The sequence below is a fragment of the Emys orbicularis genome, chromosome 3, assembly GCF_028017835.1.
Source record: "Emys orbicularis isolate rEmyOrb1 chromosome 3, rEmyOrb1.hap1, whole genome shotgun sequence".
Taxonomy (NCBI): domain Eukaryota; kingdom Metazoa; phylum Chordata; order Testudines; family Emydidae; genus Emys; species Emys orbicularis.
Window position 1 is genome coordinate 150,493,500 of NC_088685.1, and position 19,493 is coordinate 150,512,992.

Consider the following 19,493-nt stretch of genomic DNA (forward strand, 5'->3'; position numbering starts at 1 on the left):
TACCAATGTGAACCTTAGTGAAAACAAAGCTTCTTTATCTACTGGCATTTTCAATACCTTCCTCGTTGTCTAACCCTACTTAGAGCAGGTATAAAACCCCACAGTGTTAAAAGTGCCAATGGCCACAACTGCCTCATGTACATTAGCATTCCCCACATTGTTACCACTAGGACAGTTGTGCTAGAGTTAAAAAAAAAAAAACACACAACTCAGTGTATCTAAGTAGGCAAGGTCTGAGTGAGCTATCTTTGTAGACTTCCCCCTAGAATACTAAATACCCAAGAACTTCATTAACACAGAGTTAAGGCTGCCCAGTGAGGCATTCCAGAAGATGGAGAGTGATGACTAAACTTAAACATCAGAAAATCAGGACATAAAAATGTTAAGGTATATGCCACCCGGACAACACTACCTTAACTCTGACCCTGAGAGTCGGCAACACCCACTGGGAATGGTTCAGTAAGGGAGATGCCATAATAAGCAGATATGAGGAAGTTCTAAGAAAATATGCCGTTTCTGTAATGTAGCACAGATTTGAATTCCAGCATTTATATCCATGTACTCTAACTGCCTTCACTGCATTATGTGTAGTTGTACTGAATGATGGAGGGATTCGTTGGAGCAGTGTGGCAGAGCTGTTACTGTGATACGATGAGAGGTGGCTGTATACTTTGAAGGATGAAACACACCTGATTTCAGCAATGAATTTTGTAGGGTGTCAGTAAACATGTACAAGGGCATCTTCTTCCCATGGGGATTCTCAATGGTCTGGTAGCATAGATGATAGTGGTCTCCAGGGGTTAACGAGGGGTAAGTGAAGGCAATGTCTGAGGAATCCTCAGGGCAACGGTGATGGGGGACAACATTTAGCAAGCCGGGGGTGGGAGGGCGGTTGTATGGAATAGACTTAGTGTCTCAGTGTAGGCCTGGTGAAGTTAGCTCCTGTTTGCTATACCTGGCCTAAACCCGAGTTTTGCCTTAACAAAGAGGTGTTGGACTTTATCCTGCAGTACTCATGTTCTCTGGTCCCAAAGTGTTCTGTAGCATCTGACGGGTAGAGTCGAGTATATGTTACTGCCATGCAGGGACATTGCTCAAAGAGGGCAGAGGTAAAGTTGCATAATGGGGATAGGGTGTACCTTAACTTTGTATTTCCTGGTTTCCAGAGGTTTAAGTTTGCATTACCTTAACTCTTCATTTTCTGGTTTTCAGTTTTAAGTTTAGCCACTTTCCTCATTCTGGAAGGGCATGAGGCATTACTGGGCAACCTTAACTCTTGTGATTACATTTCTGGGCATTTAATTGCCTTGGGTTTTAAAAATAATAGTTTCTCAGCACCCCCATGTACTACAGCCAATCTCTCCCCCTCCATTGCCCCAGGCTCCTTAGCAACGATTCCTCCAGCCACAGAATGCACTGGCTGCATGTTAGTCCCTTCACTGCCCCTTCATCTTGTCTTGGTCTCCCCACTCTCTGCCTGTCCACAATAGCTTGGTCCTCCCTCCTCAGCCTTCCTCCCCACAGAAAGGAAAGGGTCAGCATGGGACCTGCAGTTTGAGGAGCTGTGAAGAGGATGCAAGAAGAGTGCAGGGACAAGCATGGAGTCAGTTAGGACACACATGGGGGTCATGGATGTAGGGGGTTTGGGAGAAACAGAAGTCCCCTAACATTCCCCATTGCACAGCTCAGAACTCCTGCTTTCCATCCCATTTTTCAATATACTGTTCCAGCACCCCCTATTCTCTCACTGCTGCAACTTCCTATATTCCATTCAACTGCGTAAGAGACCCCCAGATTGCTCCAACTCCTCCAACAGTCTCTCCATTACAGCCATTGCTCCGATTACTCTCATATCCCTCAATGCTTTGAGACTCATCTCCCCCCCGCCAACTATATCACATAAAGCCTTCTCACTCCACCTCATCCTTTTCACTCCATGCCCTTGGTAAGCTTGAAGAGCTTGTAGGGAGGTGGTGGGCTGTCAGGAATGCTGGACACAGAAAGGGACAGGAAACTGGAGATGCAGTTTCCCATATCTGGTCCAAATGTATGGGGAAGGAGCTCTACAAAGCCATCTGCAGCATGGGAATCTTAGGCTAGGTCTACTCTACAGACCTTACAGCAGCACAGCTGCGCTGCTGTAAGGTCTCCTGTGTGGCTGCTCTATACTGATGGAAGAGAGCAATCCTGTCAGCATAATCAAACCACCCCCCAAGTGGCAGTAGCTATGTTGGTGGGAGAGCATCTCCCGACAACATAGCACTGTCCACACCGGTGCTTTTGTCGATGAAACTTATGTCGGTCAGGAGTGTGTTTTTTCATACCCCTAACCAACAAAAGTTTTACCAAAAAAGTGCTAGCGTAGACATAGCCTTAGAGAAGTGTAAAGCAGCATATTCATTTGAATAAGTACAATCAATGGAGAGGAATACAGTCTGAAACAATAACTCTGAGATTTGTGATCTGCTTCATTCAACTCAGCAGGTGTTCTCATTACCTCCCTGTCTTCCTCAGCCTTTAGGCTCACAGAGGGGAGAGGGGCTCAGATCCACCCCCCCACAGGGAAGGCCCCCAGATCCCAGCTCACATGAGGGCAGGAAGAGGGGTTTACCCCCCAAAGGGGAAGGGCCCCCTGATCTTGGCTTACACATTGGGGGGGGGGAGGAGACAGGAAGAATGGCTCAAACTGCTCCACCATCCTAATCCCCCAATTCCACTTGCCACTCAACCCAATGCTCCCTCTCAGCCTCCCAACCCCTCTCCCTTCGCCATTTATTCCCCTCCCCATAACCCATACTCTCCTCATTGCAGCCACAAGCCCCTTTCGCCCATCCTTACATCTCCGTCCTAACACCCTCTCTCATTCTCCACATTCCCACACTGCTCTGACAACCTCCCCACATTCCCCCTCAATGCTATAATCCCCCCTTATTTCCTTGGTCTGCACCAACAAGTTATAAGGATCTGAAAACTTTATGAACAGCTCATGTTAGGGGGGGCTCTGTATTAGGAAAATGCCTTGACCAAATGACCCAGTGACTTGCTTTCCTTTGATCACACTCAAAGTTCCATTGTTCAGGAACCATGATCACATTATCCTGTCTTTCATCTTTTCTCTGTTTGATCAATGCTAGTTTTCTTTAGAACACTCCTAAATTTAAAAGAGAGTATGCATGTAAATTTTAGAGCACTTTGAAAAAATATCACTCTTAAACCAGAAGTTTTGGTCTCAGGCAAAACTTCCAAAATGAGCCCCTGCAGAATGCAGGCAGAGAGCAAGGAATGTGCACAATTCTATGAAAACTATCAAAGGTAGGGCTCAAACTCGGTGCACAGGTGTAGCTCTGGGTCAGTGACCACAGCATATTGTCTTGAGCCACTCAGTTACTGTGGCAATAGCTTGCCTAGAAACCCTCTTACTCCAGTAGAGCCCCAGTCTAGCTGCAAATGCACATTTCAGTTCCTTTGGTTTTGCAGTTTGCCAATCTCTAGATCCAAAATCTAAGGTCAATCAATACCTTTTTTCAGAATTGTTTCTCCAAAGGGGCAGTGAGTGCTATGCACAAGCTGAGCAAAATGCTGAGCAATTGAGATCAGTTGGGGGGGAGAAGGCTATACCTCATGAACCCCTTGCTCAAATGACTCCCAAATTGGAGCATTAACACGACCCAGCACCCCCATGACACATAGCAAGTGTAAAGACAAATTGAGTAAGCGTGTGGATTTTAGAGCACTCAGAATAACAAAAGCAATTATTAACTTTACTAGCAGAGCTGGTGCTAGGCTACAATCATTTGGGAATCTCTTCTGCAAGTATATTATTAACTAAGTGCTTGTCTACACAAGAAAATCTGGAGTAAGGTATTTAAAATGGATTAAGTATTCCTGATTAACTCCATGTGTAGATGCTCTTATTTTGGAATAATAGTGCTTTTTTCCAAATTATCTTAATCTACTGGACTGCTGTCAAATCCAGTGGATAAAGTTAATATGGAAAAAGGCACTCTTATTCCCGAATAAGGGCATCCACACATGGAGTTAATCAGGAATAGCTATTCTAGAGTAATTCTCCATGTTGAGAAGCTCTTAGACAGTTCAAGACAAAACCTCTTTCTTACTGCAAAGAATATTCACAGATAATCTAGTATTTACTATATAGAATACTCCTTATAGAGTCACAGTACCAAACAGTAAAGATATTCACATCTGAAATAGAATTTTAAAAACAGGGTTTTACATGCACAAATCTGAATATTTTGCTTAGGCTGAGATGAGAAGTTTTAAAAACATATTAAACTGTCAGAGAATGAATCTGATGAATCTGTAACTGGCTCTCTATATCAACAGGAAGAATTTAAACTTAATGTTTATTAGACATTTGATTTAGAAAGGTCTCTGCATTCTGCAAATATAAATTATCTTTAAGCACAAGATTCTGTTAAATGGTCAAACTAATCCCATTAGCTAAATATTCTATTTTGCCCATAGGAGCCTTTGCTTAGCTAAAGGATAGTTTGATCTTTGATTCTTAGCTGAAGTGGCTAAGGTTTCTGGCCTGCTCTAACTCTGAAGAGGAATAAAAGGGAGAAAGGGAGAAAATCAAAGGGGCATTACTTGGGATGGGGATAAATGATGAAAGCAGAAATCATTAGACATTAGAAATGAAAGACCCCTAGTAAATAACACCAACTGCTTTTCATTTGTAGATCTCAAAAGTAGGTAAGAATGATTACCCTTACTCTACATACAGATGGAGAACCTGAGGCTCAAGGAAATTACATGATTTACCAATGGTCACACTATGGGTCAGTGGCAGAATCTGAAACAAGAGACAGTTCTCTACACCCATTCCAGTGTCCCAACTCACTGACTAGACCATCCTGTCCACTTCTCTAAAAACACAGGATTGATCCCCACAGTATATTTTCTTACACTCTGTCAGCCAGGAAAAAATATTGTTCTGTGGAAAGGTGTCAGATTCTGAACGGATTATTTCATGGAAGAATCAGAAACACTTCAGGGGAGCAGGACAATCAGTATTACTGAGGGGAAATCAAACGGGGTTATTTGGGAGAAATCAGATGAGGGAGAAGGGGCATTCAGGAGTAGTTTCCTGGCTGCGGCTGCCCCTGCATGGTGGGATAGGTAAGAAACATACAGGACGGGGTGTCCTTACGCCAGTAGGAGGGAAGGGTACAGTGGTGTGACGGCCAGGGAGCGGGGACAAGTACACAGCGTTGGGCGGGCAGCGCTAGGACAGCACAGACTGTCCGATCCGCAGGGCAACCGCCCAGCCTGGGGAGGGGGCGGAGCGGGTAATTACCCGGGACCTGGCCGAGGGTGTCCTGGGGGGTAATTACCCGGCTACTGCTGCTGTCTCCATGCTCGCCCCCGCGCCGGCCCCGGCTCCTCCCGGGCCCCGCTCCCCCCGGCGGGGAGGGCAGCCTCTTGCTGCGGCGCGGGGACGGGGAGCGGCGAGAGGCTGCGCGGTGGCCGGACGGGGAGCGGTGGCGGCGGGACGGGGGAGGCGGCGAAGCTGAGGAGGGGGGGCGGCCGCGGCCTGGACCCGGCCCGGCCCCCGAGGTACCCGAGCGGGAGCTACGGGACCCCGACGAGCTGCTCTCCTTGGAGCGGTGGGACGAGGGCGGCGGGCCGGAGCGGCCACTGCTGGAGCGGTACATGGCGGCGGTGGTGCAGGGGGTCGGGCGGGAGGCCTCGCAGTTCAGTTTCCCGGCGCTGTCCTCCTTCTCTGCCCGCCTAGGCCCCTTGCGTGCGCGTTCCCGACACCGCCGCCGTCACGCGGGGAGAGGGGGCGCGCTCAGACACCCGAACAAAATGGCGCCGGTAGAGCCCCGGTCACATGACCTAACGCATGCGGGAGCGTCTCCCTGCTCCGGGAGTGACCCCAGCTTGTAGCGCCCGCCTCCTGCCAGGGACTGCGCCTCTTTTCCCCCGCCTCCCGCGGTACTGACGGCATCCTGCCCTGCAGCGCCCCCTGCAGGCCTGCGTGCGGGAACTGCAGCCCCTCGTGTGCGGCAGCGGCTGCCAACCGGCCGGGACAGGAGCTCTGGGGCAGCGGGCCGGAGGCCCTTGGAGCGAAATCGGGATAGAGCGGGGTGAGGTGAGGCCTGGAGCTGCACAGAAGCAGAGAGCTGCTCGGTGCAGAGAGGAGACCGCTAGTTTCCCCAACAATGACCACTCCAGTCCAGAGGAGGCGGCTGGCTCCGTCTCCCCCTCTCGTGCTACAGGAACAGAGGCACGTGCCATGAACCGGGGAGGCAGCAAATGTAGACGTGCTGGAAGCAAATATGTTGACACACATGTAATTAACCTGTGGAATGCCGAGCCCAAACAAAGCTAGCTGGGGTTTCAAACAAAGCTTATGCCCAAATAAATCTGTTAGTCTTTAAGGTGCCACCAGACTCCTTGTTGTTTTTGTAGATACAGACTAACACGGCTACCCCCTGATACTTGACAGTTTTTACCAGATGCTTCAAAAGAAGCTGCAAAAAAGCCTGGACATGTATGGAATAATATCCCCCTAAAAGGAGTTTCTTCCTGACTTGGTTGTATAGTGATTGGCTTACACTTTGAGACAGGAGACTTGATATGCTTTCCAAACTTTTACAAAACCCTCTCTAACATAGCGGCTGGGGAGCATTCCCAATCCCCAGCTAGCTTTGTTTGAAACATAGAGTCTATGCATCCAAAGAAGTGAGGTTTTTACCCACGAAAGCTTATGCCCAAATAAATCTGTTAGTCTTTAAGGTGCCACCAGACTCCTTGTTGTTTTGGTAAAAACTGGTCACTCTCAGAGACAGGACATTGGACTGAGGGACTGCTGTCCTGATCTAGTGTGACAAATCATATTTTCCTGTGTCAAAGCAGACAAGTTAATGTTGCAGTGGAAATCCCCACTTTCTAAATCCCTCCCCTTCTTTGTTGATTAGGAGTTGAGATAGGTTTAGTCTTTGGTTATTAACAGGTTGGGATCTGAGGGATGGTATTTGTAGAGATACAAAATTTGTATTCGCATCTGCTCTGCAGACATGATCCGCAGATTTGCGGGACTGTAGGTATTTACAAGCTCAGCTCAAATTTTGCCCACTTCTGGGGTTGCGTGCCTCCGAGCACACTTGAATCAGACAACAGTAGCTGCAGAAAGGTTTTCAGGCTTATTGGTCCCCTAACACCTTAGCAAGGCACATGTGCAGAGGGGGTAAACTGAGTCTTAATGACACACTACATCCAACTGCCACACCTTTAAACTGTTTCTGAATGAGTGCACTGCTATTCTAATTCAGGAAATACACTTAAATGTGTAAACCATCAAAGCATGCCCAACTCACAGCAGCCTGCATAATCATGTGGATTTATTTCTGTTACCCTTCTCCACCCTATCCACTTCTCTCTCAAAGTTTGTTACGATTCACTTGTTGTGACTTTTCTTTGATTAAATTGCATGTATTTGTACAGTGCCCAACATAATGGGACTCTAATCCTAACTGAGATTAAGTGTGCAACACAATAGAACTAATTAATAATAAGAAAAATGACGAGGTAAATAATTTCTAACTAATTATTTCTGTAGAGCTCAGAATCTTTCAAACTCGGCAATGCACTGAGTACTGCTCTGTGACAATGCTATGAAACCGCTACAGCACTTAACATTTGCAACTAGGACAATGTAACAGGTACAAATATACTTTATTAATTTTAAAGAAAAACATTTTCATGTCTGAAAGTCAAGGAAAGATGCGAGCCACAAACTTCAAAAACACAGAAACAGACTCCAATGATGGAGGAAAATGTCCTTTTTTGGTTTCCAGCTACCTGAATATTTGTTCCATCCCCTTGCTTTCCTCAGACTAGCCCTGAATCTTTGGTTTAAAAAACACAAATTTGTTTCCTTTTTCCTGTAGTCATTTTACTCTTAAGATGGTCACATTAAAGCAACCATCTCTCTCAGGAAAGCTTTCTCTCTCAGGCTTTTAAATAACATTCATTACTGTGGCGTATAAATGCTGCACAGAAACCCGGAACACCAAAATGTTTTCTCACTCTGTTCCTCAAGAACAGAAGAGCAGGTCCTGGTGATTTCCTATATTGTAGTAAGTGTTTTTGTTCTGTGTGTATACAATGCCTTGCATAATGGTGTCCTGATCCATGGGCTGCTCAAGATAATGATAATAAAAATAATAAATATGTTACACAAATACAAATGAAAAATAATAATAAAGATAAAAACCTCTTTCTCTGATCAGATTGTAGATAAATCTCTGATAATTTTCATATAACTTTACATTGTGCCTCTTCATATAACCTTGTATTGATGAGCCTTGGTATATGGAAACTTTGTATCAAAGCCTCATGTAGAAACTTTGCATTGCCCTTGGTATAATGTTATAGCCCCTAAGGATAGTTAAAGTAGAAGAAAAAATTCTTTTTGCTAGCAGTAGAATAAGGTCTCTCCCCCCCCAACTCCCTTAATCAATTGCCCTGTCGAATGAATGAGGTGTGAATGAGGAAGGCATGGAAGGCAGCACCTCCAGACAGCTGCAACAGTTGGAGAGGGGCTGGGAGCCAAACCCAAGGACAATAAAACGTGTCAAGTGGGCTCACTAAAGAAAAGCAGACATACTGACGGCCTCGGGGGTTAGAAGCAAGCACCTTCTTTTGGAAACACCCTCTTTCCAGCATTGGGACAACACCCAGAAGAAAGGAGCACAAAGAACCAATGGACACAGACACAGATTTTGAATCTGGTGTAGATTTGCATGAGAGGGAAGCTGCTATAAATGTGAGGTGTCTTGCAGAGGACCCCGGGTCTCGTCTTGTCAACATGGGAACATCGATCTGGATCTGCAGAAGCCCGGCTCCACCCCCTCCCCCATCTAACTCACCTGGCCAGTGAAGTTAAAGGGAGCAACTAATTGGTAACAACAAGATGGAGTGTGCTTGTGTGTGTGTGTGTAATATATTATATGCATATGATACAATGTTAATTAATACATGTATTACTAATAAATGTGGCGTTCTGCCTTATTCCCCCTGAAAAGATCCCATGCAGTACTTTAAGTACAACGAGATGACAGAACTGCTCAAAGGCAAATAAAAAGGATGCAGATAGTAGAGCTTACATGGGTCTGAAATAGTCTAGAGTAAAAAAAATCATCTTAAAGAAGCATTACAATCTAATATTATAGTATCCTATTATCCTACTGGTCAGCTCTTTACATTTTCAATTAAGAAACTCATTCTGTACTTCACTATATTTCCATCTCTAGAACACACACTACTGACCCTTTTTCCAAAGGAGCTGAACACCCTTTAACTTCAATGGGATTGTGGGTGCTCAGCAGTTCTAAAAATAAGGCCATAAGGGTTCAATCCTTCCGGGTGCAGAGCAAAATATGGATGCTCAGCACTTCACAGGATGAGACCCTAATTTGTCATGTGATTGAAATACTCAAGCAAGGTCCTTACCTGCTTTGCAGAGGTTTTTGAAAAAGTTCCATCATTGATGCTCCAGGCTTTCACAGGACAAAGGGGCTGCCACTCAGTCTTCTGTGCTAATAGTTGGGACTTGAAACTGTCCTTGGCAATCCTGAGGTTCATTTTGGGCTGAGGAACTTCCAACTAGCTGATGCTTGAAGAAAGAGATTTTAACCAATCAGATGTAGATGGAAGTGTTTGGAAATAAGGGGTCTTTTCACTCTTATTTCTCCCTGCTGGTAAGCAGATGCCCAGGGCTGGATACAAGAAGCCTTGAACGAAGAAACAGAAGGGAGAAAGTGGCAGAAGAAAGCACTTTTAGGAAAGAGGAGGGGAGAGAGTAACATGAAAGGGAATTAGCTAACAGAAGTTAGAGAGAATTTAAAAAGTAAATAAGAAGTATCAGGAATAGGGTTTGGCTGAGAAGCTGTTAAGTGACAAGCATAAAGACTAGGAAACATGTAATATCTTTATTTTTAAATTTGTTTTACCTTCATAAGTCTGAGAAAAGACAAGAGACCAGCACACAGCAGACCCCAGTATCTCTAATCCCTGGAATATTAATAAAAGCAAATGTGATTTCTTTTCTTTCTTCCTAGGCAGAGTTGCGTGTTTGCAGCTGTGTGTGCATTCACCCATATGAGGTGTGTTGGAGGTTATCCCTTGTCTCCAGAATTTGGCATTATTTTTTTCCATGGAGAACAGAGAGAAATGTACATTCTGTGTCTTCAGATCCAGAAGTAAACAGGTCAAGAAAATATTCCAGACTGAGCCAGCAAGGGAATGTTCAAACCTCCCCCACTTGTGACATCACAGAATTCTAGGACAGTTCAACTGATAGCAAAGCCTCAGCTGGGAGAACAAAACTGCAGCCAAATAGTTATTTTAAGAGTATTTGTGGATGATGGTGAAAACGCTGATATTTCTGGGTTTGAGCCTTGTCTGGGTCTGCCTCCTCCTGTTTGAATTCAATATCTACCTGTGTTTGGGAGGGAGGTGAGATGGGCATAAAACCCCTCTGTCACCTCCCAGTGCACAAGCCCTGCTGTGGGCACTATGTAATGAGTCCAAAAATAAATTCTCAATGAAAATAGGAGAAGCTTCATCATTTAGGACATTTTGATCTTGATTGGTCAAAGCCCTAGAGAATAGACGGTTGGGAACAATCTTGCGCTAGGCCCTGTGGGGGGGACTAGTCCTAATTTTTTCTCCATTTCTAGTATTAGGATTCTATGATAAATGTAGGGTGTGTTATTATTTATAAATGGTGTGCATGGTTTTTTATAGGTGAATATGGCACAAGCCCCTGCTCCAAGTTGCTCAGAGCCTAAATCAGACAGAAACATAACAGAAAATGAAAACAAGCCATGATAATATTACAAGAAGATGGAAAACCCTGCTCCCACTTAAGTCGATGTGAGTTTTGCCATTGACTTCAGAGGGTACAGACTTGGGACACCAATAAGTTCAGATCAGTTATGTTGGACTCTGGTGTTTTGTTGGTTCTTTTTCTGGTTTGCTTTGTTAGTTTTTTATATATATATAATCGTGTGAGTGGGTAGACAAAACTGGCTGGAATAAAGAAGGATCAGTGGTCCCTGAAAACTGCTTCTTGTTTGCTCCCGAGAAAGCAGGTCCAAAAGGAGAGGTCAGGAGAAAAGAGTAGGTAGAATGAAGGGCACGACAGGGGCAATAGAAGGAGCCAAGAGATGCTATAAGGTCTGGTTGAAAAAATCTGGGGAGAGTGGTTTGAGGACCATAAAGGCATACTTTGTTCTGGATATCTAGGACCTTCTCTTGGTGCCTTATAAAGCTATGAGAAGCTTCTGCATTTGAACTTAAGTAAGATTTCAGCACAGTGAAGAGCTGTAATGTTTTATTCATTAGCAGATCCAAGCTCGGATGTTTCATATTTGTGTGCTTGAGATACCTTTTGTATCACAACATTTCCTCAGTTGTACCTACCTTGACGAGAGAGCACATAAATCAACAGCAGAAATCCCATCGTCATGTCTTCTACATGGAAGCTGGCTTACTTATTAAAGTCAACATAATCTTTCTTGTAAACAGTATGGTAGAGGCAAGAAAGAACCCACCAAACACACACACACTGTGTAGAGAATCAATGGCTGGCAATACATGCATGATAAAGGTACCTTCTGACTCCTACATGCAGGTAAGTGTTACATTTAGGACCAGGAGGAGCCAGGATACATGGGCAGAAGAATGAGACAAGCATATAGATATACCAATAATTGCTTTATGCAACCAGGCAGACCAGAATGGAATAGCAAATAAATCTTTTTCTTGCCCCTTAGTAATAATACTTAACATTGATAGAGGGCTAGTGAGCGCAATAGAGGCTCACAGTCATGACCTACACAGAGCCAGTTCTTTCCTTTTGTCCCTATTTACAGTACAGTATTCATGCCCTTTGGGTCCCTCTGTCTGAGGAATGGCAGGACCCCAGTTCACTCAATCTACCAGTAACTCCAGCTGAAAGCCAGTGTTCTGATGTGAAGAGAATAGCCCAAGACGCCAATGGTGGGTAAGAGGTACTATGTCTTGTGGAGAAGGGGAGAGCAGGAGTACCTAATGGGAACTTAATAGAGAAACCTTGATCCTATACACAGTTTCTTCTCATCTTGCACAGCATGGCAAAAACAAGATAAGAGAGGAACAAAGTGCAAAGTGAAAGGAGTCCAAATACCAAATGGGCTCAAGTAGGAGTCTTGGCAGTGAGCACAGACTATCTGGGGGCACTCAGTATCCATCCTGGGGCTTCAGTCATTCCCCATCCCCCTAAAAACTGCAAAAGACCTTTGGTGAGTGCCAGCTGCTTCGACTCTCCTTTCTCTCCCTCTCCCTCTCTTTCAAGGAGTCTAATGAAAAGGTGCTTTAGACTCACAGCTTTTACTTCTGCCTCTTCTATCTCACACTCCCTCAGTCTGATTGTTTTGTTTTCCCAGACAGGAATGCTGCTGGCATTTTGTTTCCCCAGCACCCCACTGATAACATTGAGACTTATTCTCAAAAGCACAGAGGACTCTTCACTGTGTGTGTCTGTACTGGCTGGGAGTTGGAAGGACACTTGCTATCTACAAGGAATTGCTTGTGTCTGATGATAGAATTACCACTTCGTTCAGAATTGGAAGGGGTAGCCTGTCTGGCCTTGAAGTCAACTCTGGCAGAGTCAGGGGTCAGAGAGACCTTGGCAAAGCAATGTACTCATAGCTCCAGTACTGCAAACCACAGTTCCCTTCTTCTCCACCAGCCAGAGTTCTCAGACTGGGGGGGTGACCTTACACCCACCTATCATTCTGTAATAGATGGGTTGTATGTGCATGCAACTGCCCCATCCTGGATGGGAATGTTGGACCTGCTCATGTGTATATCAGTTCCTTCTTGTCTGACTTGAGGAAGCTGAGCCTTTAGCTCATCTGCTGATGGCCTGTGTGTTTGTAGTTAAAAGTTATGTCTGGTATTTCATGATGATGCTTGCCTCACATTGTACATGCTTTAGTCAAATACAAGTGATTGGACTCAGTCAGGGCTTAAATTCAGCTGGAATCATCTGGAGTGGAGCTCCAATAAATATTTTCAAACCTGCAGGAGCTCTAGCACCTCCTGCAGGGCTGAAAGCCTGAGCCCTGTTTTTCCCCATGGTGCAGAAGCCCCAAGCCCTGGGGCGCCTCCCACAGGGCAGAAGCCCTGAGCCCCAACGCATCCCACAGGGCAGAAGCCCCAAGCCCCAGTCCCCCCTCAGCAGGGCTATAGCCCCAAGAACCCCACCCTACAGCTGAAGTCCGGAGCCCCGAATGGGGGTGGGGAGATATGGGGGGGCTCCAGGAAATAATTTCTGAGAATTTAAGCCCTGGGCTCAATAGAGTGGTGATTGATATAAATTATCTGGCCTAGTTATACTAGATTATCCTTATGGTCTCTTCTGGCCTTAAAATCTAGGAATCTGACAACAGGTGACTGTGTATGAACATGACCCTGTAGAGACAGATGTTGAGAACCAAGATGAGGGGAGCAGGAGGGATGTCTGGGAAACCTGTGAGGGAACTAATGGGATTTGGGAAAAATTATTGTTGTTCCTGGACACTGGTCTGATTTCTAGGCATTTTTTCTGGGGGGTGGAAGGGGAAGGAAGGCTGCATAGTATTTATATATGTACTCAGTGTACTAGTTAGGCACATATTTAAAGAATTCAGATTCATTAAGCTGCCCATATTTTACTCTTTCCTCATAACTTGGCCCACAATGTGTTTTGTTGCACTTCTCTGATCTCCCTCCAATTTTTCTGGTAATGAGGTACCCAAAATGGCACACAATATTCCAGAAGCAGTTGCAATGGAGCTAATTAGAGCGAGATTGTGAACTCTCTACTCCAGGATACGACACTCTGTATGCAGCCCAAAATTACATTGACCTGCTTAGTTGCTATGTCACTTTGCAAGGCCATGTCTAATTTGTTGTTCAATCACCAATACATCTCTTTCAGCCATTCCTACTTTCCAGGTTTCTCCTTCCCATGTGTTACCCTTCCCCAGATGTACTAGCTGCATGTTTTAAAACTCAATTTATTTAAATATTTTCTACCTCTCTTTTATCTTTGTTCCCCCTGTTGTATTATATTTCTCTAACCTAGTGTTTGCACTCTTCCATTGTAGTGTCATCTGCAAATTGTATATTCCTTGGGCTTACTGCTCTGTGTGACAAGAGTCCCAAATTCTATTACTCTCTAATTTGTATTGTTTATTATTTGCCTTATTGATTTGGCTGTCTCTGTAGTGTCTCTCCATCAACTTTATGGTAGCAGGCATAGATTTACTTAACTGATGAATAACATATGCTATTACTTTGCAATGCTGGAGGTTTATCTTCTGAGTGGCACCCTTGGCTATGGTACCCATTGGGAAATCAGATCCCTGCGGGTGGACCCTTACACCTGCACAAAGACCATCTAAACTCCAGAGGTCTCTGCACCAGCACAGGGGTCTGCTTGCACCCATCTCACTGCAGGGCCGGGGCCGAGGTTTGTCCTGGTCTCAAAAAGGACTAATTCTAAAATGACCATTAACCCTCCCCCCTCCTGCCCATAACAATTTAGACCTTTTCTCTTCTATCCTTTACTTAAACCGGGGCTAACAAAAACATGGGGTTTAAAAGGTCACCCACAGGTTCCCAGCAGGGACAAGCCCCGCTGTACGATCAGTGATCGGGCCCTGTTCACCTGCCCACCCTCGGAGACGGGGAAAGACGGGGAGGGAAGAGGGGTGTCTGATATTCCCCTGTGCAGAGCCCATGGACGGGCGCTTTCCCCTCCTGCCCGCTCCGCCCCGGGGCTGCAGCTCGCTCAGCCCAGAGGCCCCCCGGCCCGGCCCCGTCACAACATCTCACTGGGACCCTTCAGGCCGTTTCCTGGCGGAGTCACCGCCCAGCCCGGGGTAGGCGCGCTCCGTGCCGGGTAAAGCACGGCTGGCACCGGAGCGGCTTGGGATTGACGCTGAGCCCAGGCCCGCCGCGGGACAGCGCCAAGGCCCGGGTTTGTCCTTCTTGGCTCGCCGTCGCCAGGCCGGCTCGGCAGCAGTGCAGCCTCCCGGCGGCAGGGAGCGCGGCCACGAGGAAATGGGTGCGGGCTCGTCCTCGCGAGCCCAGCGAAGGAGCGGAGACGGGGACGCGCTCAGGTACAGCGGGGGCAGGGGTCAAAGGCCGCCCGCTCAGGGGGAGGCAGCCAATGACATCACCCGAGGCCCTGGCGGGTGTCGTGGGCGGTCCTCACTGCCTGCCCTTGGCGGGTGGGCCGGGGGACCCTCCCCTTTTCGGGCGGCGGGCGCTGCGGGCCGGGCGGCTGTGTGAGGCTCAGCCGGGGCCGCCCCGGGGCTGGAAGGCGCTGGGCCCTGGGCCAGCCTTGGCCGCTCCCAGAGCCGGGCTGGGCCGGCTGCCTTGGCCACATCCGCCCCAAACAGCCCGTGCGAGAGGGAAGGTGGAGCCCGGCCGACCCCCGGCCCCGCGGGACCGGGCGGGGTTTGGGGAGAGACCGAACAAGGGCGGAAGGTGCGAGGGCAGGACACGGGGCCGGTGTCTGGTTCGATCGAAGGGACTTTTCGCTTCCAAATGAACGTGTCTCTCATTCAAACAGCGAGGGCTGCGCTGAAAGGAGACACCCTGCTACCTCCCCCCCTTCCCGGGATTTATTTGTTGGATGCTCCATCCATACCAGCTTTCCTCTGCCCGGCCCCAGGCAGGATGGGACCATTTTTTTGGAGCCGGAAAACTCCCTCCCCGCCCTAGTAAATTACATTTTCTCCCCTTTCAGGCCTACTCACAGGGTTGTACCCAAAGTGATGGGAATTAGGTTTGAGAATTGCTGAGACCAAATGTTTCTCTGAATCCAGCTTTGGAAAATTATTTTGGCCCCCTTCCATCACCCATCCAAGGAAACAAGTTTGTGACCTGCTGAGGATCTTTGTAGAAAGGGGGCTTTGTGCCTTTTTTTTCTTTGCTGCTTTATGATGGAGAAAGAGGCCTGAAAGAGGGTTTAACCTTCTTTACAATAAAAATAGGGGGTGAGGTGGGGGAAGGCTTTGCTTATTTTTTTTAACCTCAGAAATGGAAGGCTTGATCTACATGTAAAATTTAGATTGACCTAGCTACTTCTAGGTACAGAAAGGAGTAACAAAAATTACTAGGGTTATGGAACAACTTCCATAGGAGAAGAGATTTAAAAAGACTGGGGCTATTCAGTTTAGGAAAGAGATGACTAAGAGAGGGGATATGATAGAGGTCTATAAAGTCGTAAATGGTGTGAAGAGAGAGAATAAGGAAGTGTTATTTACCCCTTAACATACCACAAGAACCAAGGGTCTCCCGATGAAATTAACAGGCAGCAGGTTTAAAACAAACATAAGGAAGTACTTCTTCACACAGCACTGTTAACCCATGGAACTCATTGCTAGGGGATGTTGTGAAGGCCAAAAGTATAACTGGATTAGATCCACCAGTGACTATTAGCCAATGGTCAGGTATGTAACCCTATGCTCCAGTTGTCCCTAATCTTCTGACTGCCAGAAAATGGGACTGGACAACGGGATGGATCACTCAATAATTGCCCTGTTCTTTTTATTCCCTCTGAAGCATCTGGCACTGGCTAGTGTCGGAAGATAGGATGCTGGGCTAGATGGACCAATGGTTTGGCCCAGTGTGGATGTCTTATGTCCCTCAGAGGTGTGAAAAATTCACACCCCCGAGAGATGTTGTTAAGACAGCCTAAGTTCTGGTGTGGACACCACTAGGTTGCTGGAAGAAATCTTCTGTCAACCTAGTTGCTGCCTCTCGAGGGGGCAACTTTACTACAACGATGGAAGAACTCTTTCTGTCGTTATAGCAGGTGTTTACACTACTGCAGCACTTGTTTTGCCACTGCAGCGCTTGTAGTGCAGACATCTTCAGGCACATTACGGGCATGTCTAAACTTACAGCACTGCAGTGGCGCAGCTGGCAGTACATGTAGTGAAGATGCTCTATACCAACAGAAGAGAGCTCTCCCATCGGCATAAAAACCCCACCTCCACAAGCGGCAGGAGAGCTTCTCTCCCTACGACATAGCACTGTGCACACTACAGCCTATGTCGGCAAAACTTGTCAGTCAGGGGTGGAATATTCACACCCCTGAGCGACATATGTTTTGCCGACTTAGGCTGTCGTGTAGACATAGCCATAGTCTAGTTTTCCCTTGTTTGCTGGGGAGGGCTCAAAGTCTACAAAATTTTAGTTAGTCGTTGATGTTAAATCATAGAATCATAGAAGATTAGGGTTGGAAGAGACCTCAGGAGGTCATCTAGTCCAACCCCCTGCTCAAAGCAGGACCAATCACCAACTAAATCATCCCAGCCAGGTCTTTGTCAAGCCGGGCCTTAAAAACCTCTAAGGATGGAGATTCTACCACCTCCCTAGGTAACCCATTCCAGTGCTTTCGCCACTCTCCTAGTGAAATAGTGTTTCCTAATATCCAACCTAGACCTCCCCCACTGCAACTTGAGACCATTGCTCCTTATTCTGTCATTTGCCACCACTGAGAACAGCCGAGCTCCATCCTTTTTGGAACCCTCCTTCAGGTAGTTGAAGGCTTCTATCAAATCCCCCCTCACTCTTCTCTTCTGTAGACTAAACAAGCCCAGTTCCCTCAGCCTCTCCTCGTAAATCATGTGCCCCAGCCTCCTAATCATTTTCGTTGCCCTCCGCTGGACTCTCTCAAATTTGCCTGCATCCTTTCCGTAGTGGGGGGCCCAAAACTGGACACAGTGCTCCAGGTGTGGCCTCACCAATGCCGAATATAGGGGAATAATCATTTCCCTCGATCTGCTGGCAATGTTCTTACTAATGCAGCCCAATATGCCGTTAGCCTTCTTGGCAACGAGGGCACACTGCTGACTCATATCCAGCTTCTCATCCACTGTAATCCCCAGGTCCTTTTCTGCAGAACTGCTGCTTAGCCAGTCGGTCCCCAGCCTGTAGCGGTGCATGGGATTTTTGCATCCTAAGTGCAGGACTCTGCACTTATCCTTGTTGAAACTCATCAGATTTCTTTTGGCCCAATCCTTCAATTTGTCTAGGTCACTCTGGACCCTATCCCTACCCTCCAGCATCTCTACCTCTCCTCCCATCTTAATGTCATCTGCGAACTTGCTGAGGGTGCAATCCATCCTATTATCCAGATCAGAGGTGGGCAAACTACAGCCCACAGGACCATCCTGCCTGGCCCCTGAGCTCCCAGCCGAGAAGGCTAGCCACCAGCCCCTCCCCTGCTGTCCCCCCTCCCATGCAGTCTTAGCTTGCTGCGCCGCCAGCGCTGTGGGTGAGGCTGCGAGATCCTGCCGGGCAGCGCAGCGGCATGGCTGGCTGCAGCTGGGCGGCGCGTCCGCCAGTCCTGGTAAGGGGGCAGGGAGCAGGGCGGTTGGATAAGGGGCAGTGGGTCCTGGGGGGCAGTCAGGGAGCAGGGGGCGGTTGGATGGGATGGAGGTTCTGGGGATGGTGGTCAGGGGATGGGGAACAGGGGAGGTTGAATAGGCGTGGGAGTCCCGGGGGCCTGTTAGGGGACGGAGGTGTGGATAGGGGTTGGGGCAGTCAGGGGACAGGGAGATGGGGGGGGTTGAATAGGGCCGGAAGGTCCCAGGATAGGGTGGTTGGGGACAAGGAGCAGGAGGGGTTGGATGGGGCGGAGGTTCTGAGGGGGGCAGTCAGGGGGTCGGAAGTGGGAGGGGGAGGATAGGGAGCAGGGGCCAGGCTGTTTGGGGAGGCACAGCCTTCCTTATTTGGCCCTGCATACAGTTTCGAAACCCCGATGTGGCCCTCGGGCCAAAAAGTTTGCCCACCTCTGATCCAGATCATTAATAAAGATGTTGAACAAAACTGGCCCCAGGACCGACCCCTGGGGCACTCCACTTGATACTGGCTGCCAACTAGACATCGAGCCGTTGATCACTACCCGTTGATACTGACAATCTAGACAGCTTTCTATCCACCTTACAGTCCATTCATCCAATCCATACCTTTTTAAATAGGCGCTAACAAAAACAAAAACCCAATGTTTAAAACAGTGACTAAAACGCCCTTTCCCTCTCAATTACTGCAGCTTTCACTGTTTTAACTGTTGTAATGTCATGTTGTCATGTTTCACTAGTTCTCCAGTTGTCAACTGTATCATGATGGACAGAACCTGAATTGCTAATGTAAAAGAACCCTTTTCATAACAAAACATTTCCAGGCCCCTGTACATATCATTAAGAGGCAAAAAACGAGCACAAGTTGAATCTTTTTTTCCTTTGTAGGTAATCTTTAAATTCCCTTGGCAGTTTCAATTGGAATAGGATTCTCTTCTGCTTCCTGTTCTAAATAATTGCATAATATTGGTTTGCACTGTTAAAGAACTGCTGTTTTCTACTCCAGAGACAGTCACATAGTGGTCATTGGGAGAATTGTACAAATAAATG

At 47.1% G+C, this 19,493-nt stretch overlaps 1 protein-coding gene across 1 annotated transcript in view; it reads right to left on the bottom strand.

The window, feature by feature from the left end:
* Positions 1 to 5,746, bottom strand: part of ZNF318 (zinc finger protein 318) — a 33,009-nt gene extending 27,263 nt beyond the window's left edge. The window contains exon 1 of the mRNA XM_065401044.1: positions 5,361 to 5,746. Coding sequence (XP_065257116.1) covers positions 5,361 to 5,681 — 321 coding nt within the window. The 5' untranslated portion in view covers positions 5,682 to 5,746. The remainder of the gene's footprint in view (positions 1 to 5,360) is intronic.
* Between the last annotated feature and the right edge of the window lie 13,747 nt (positions 5,747 to 19,493).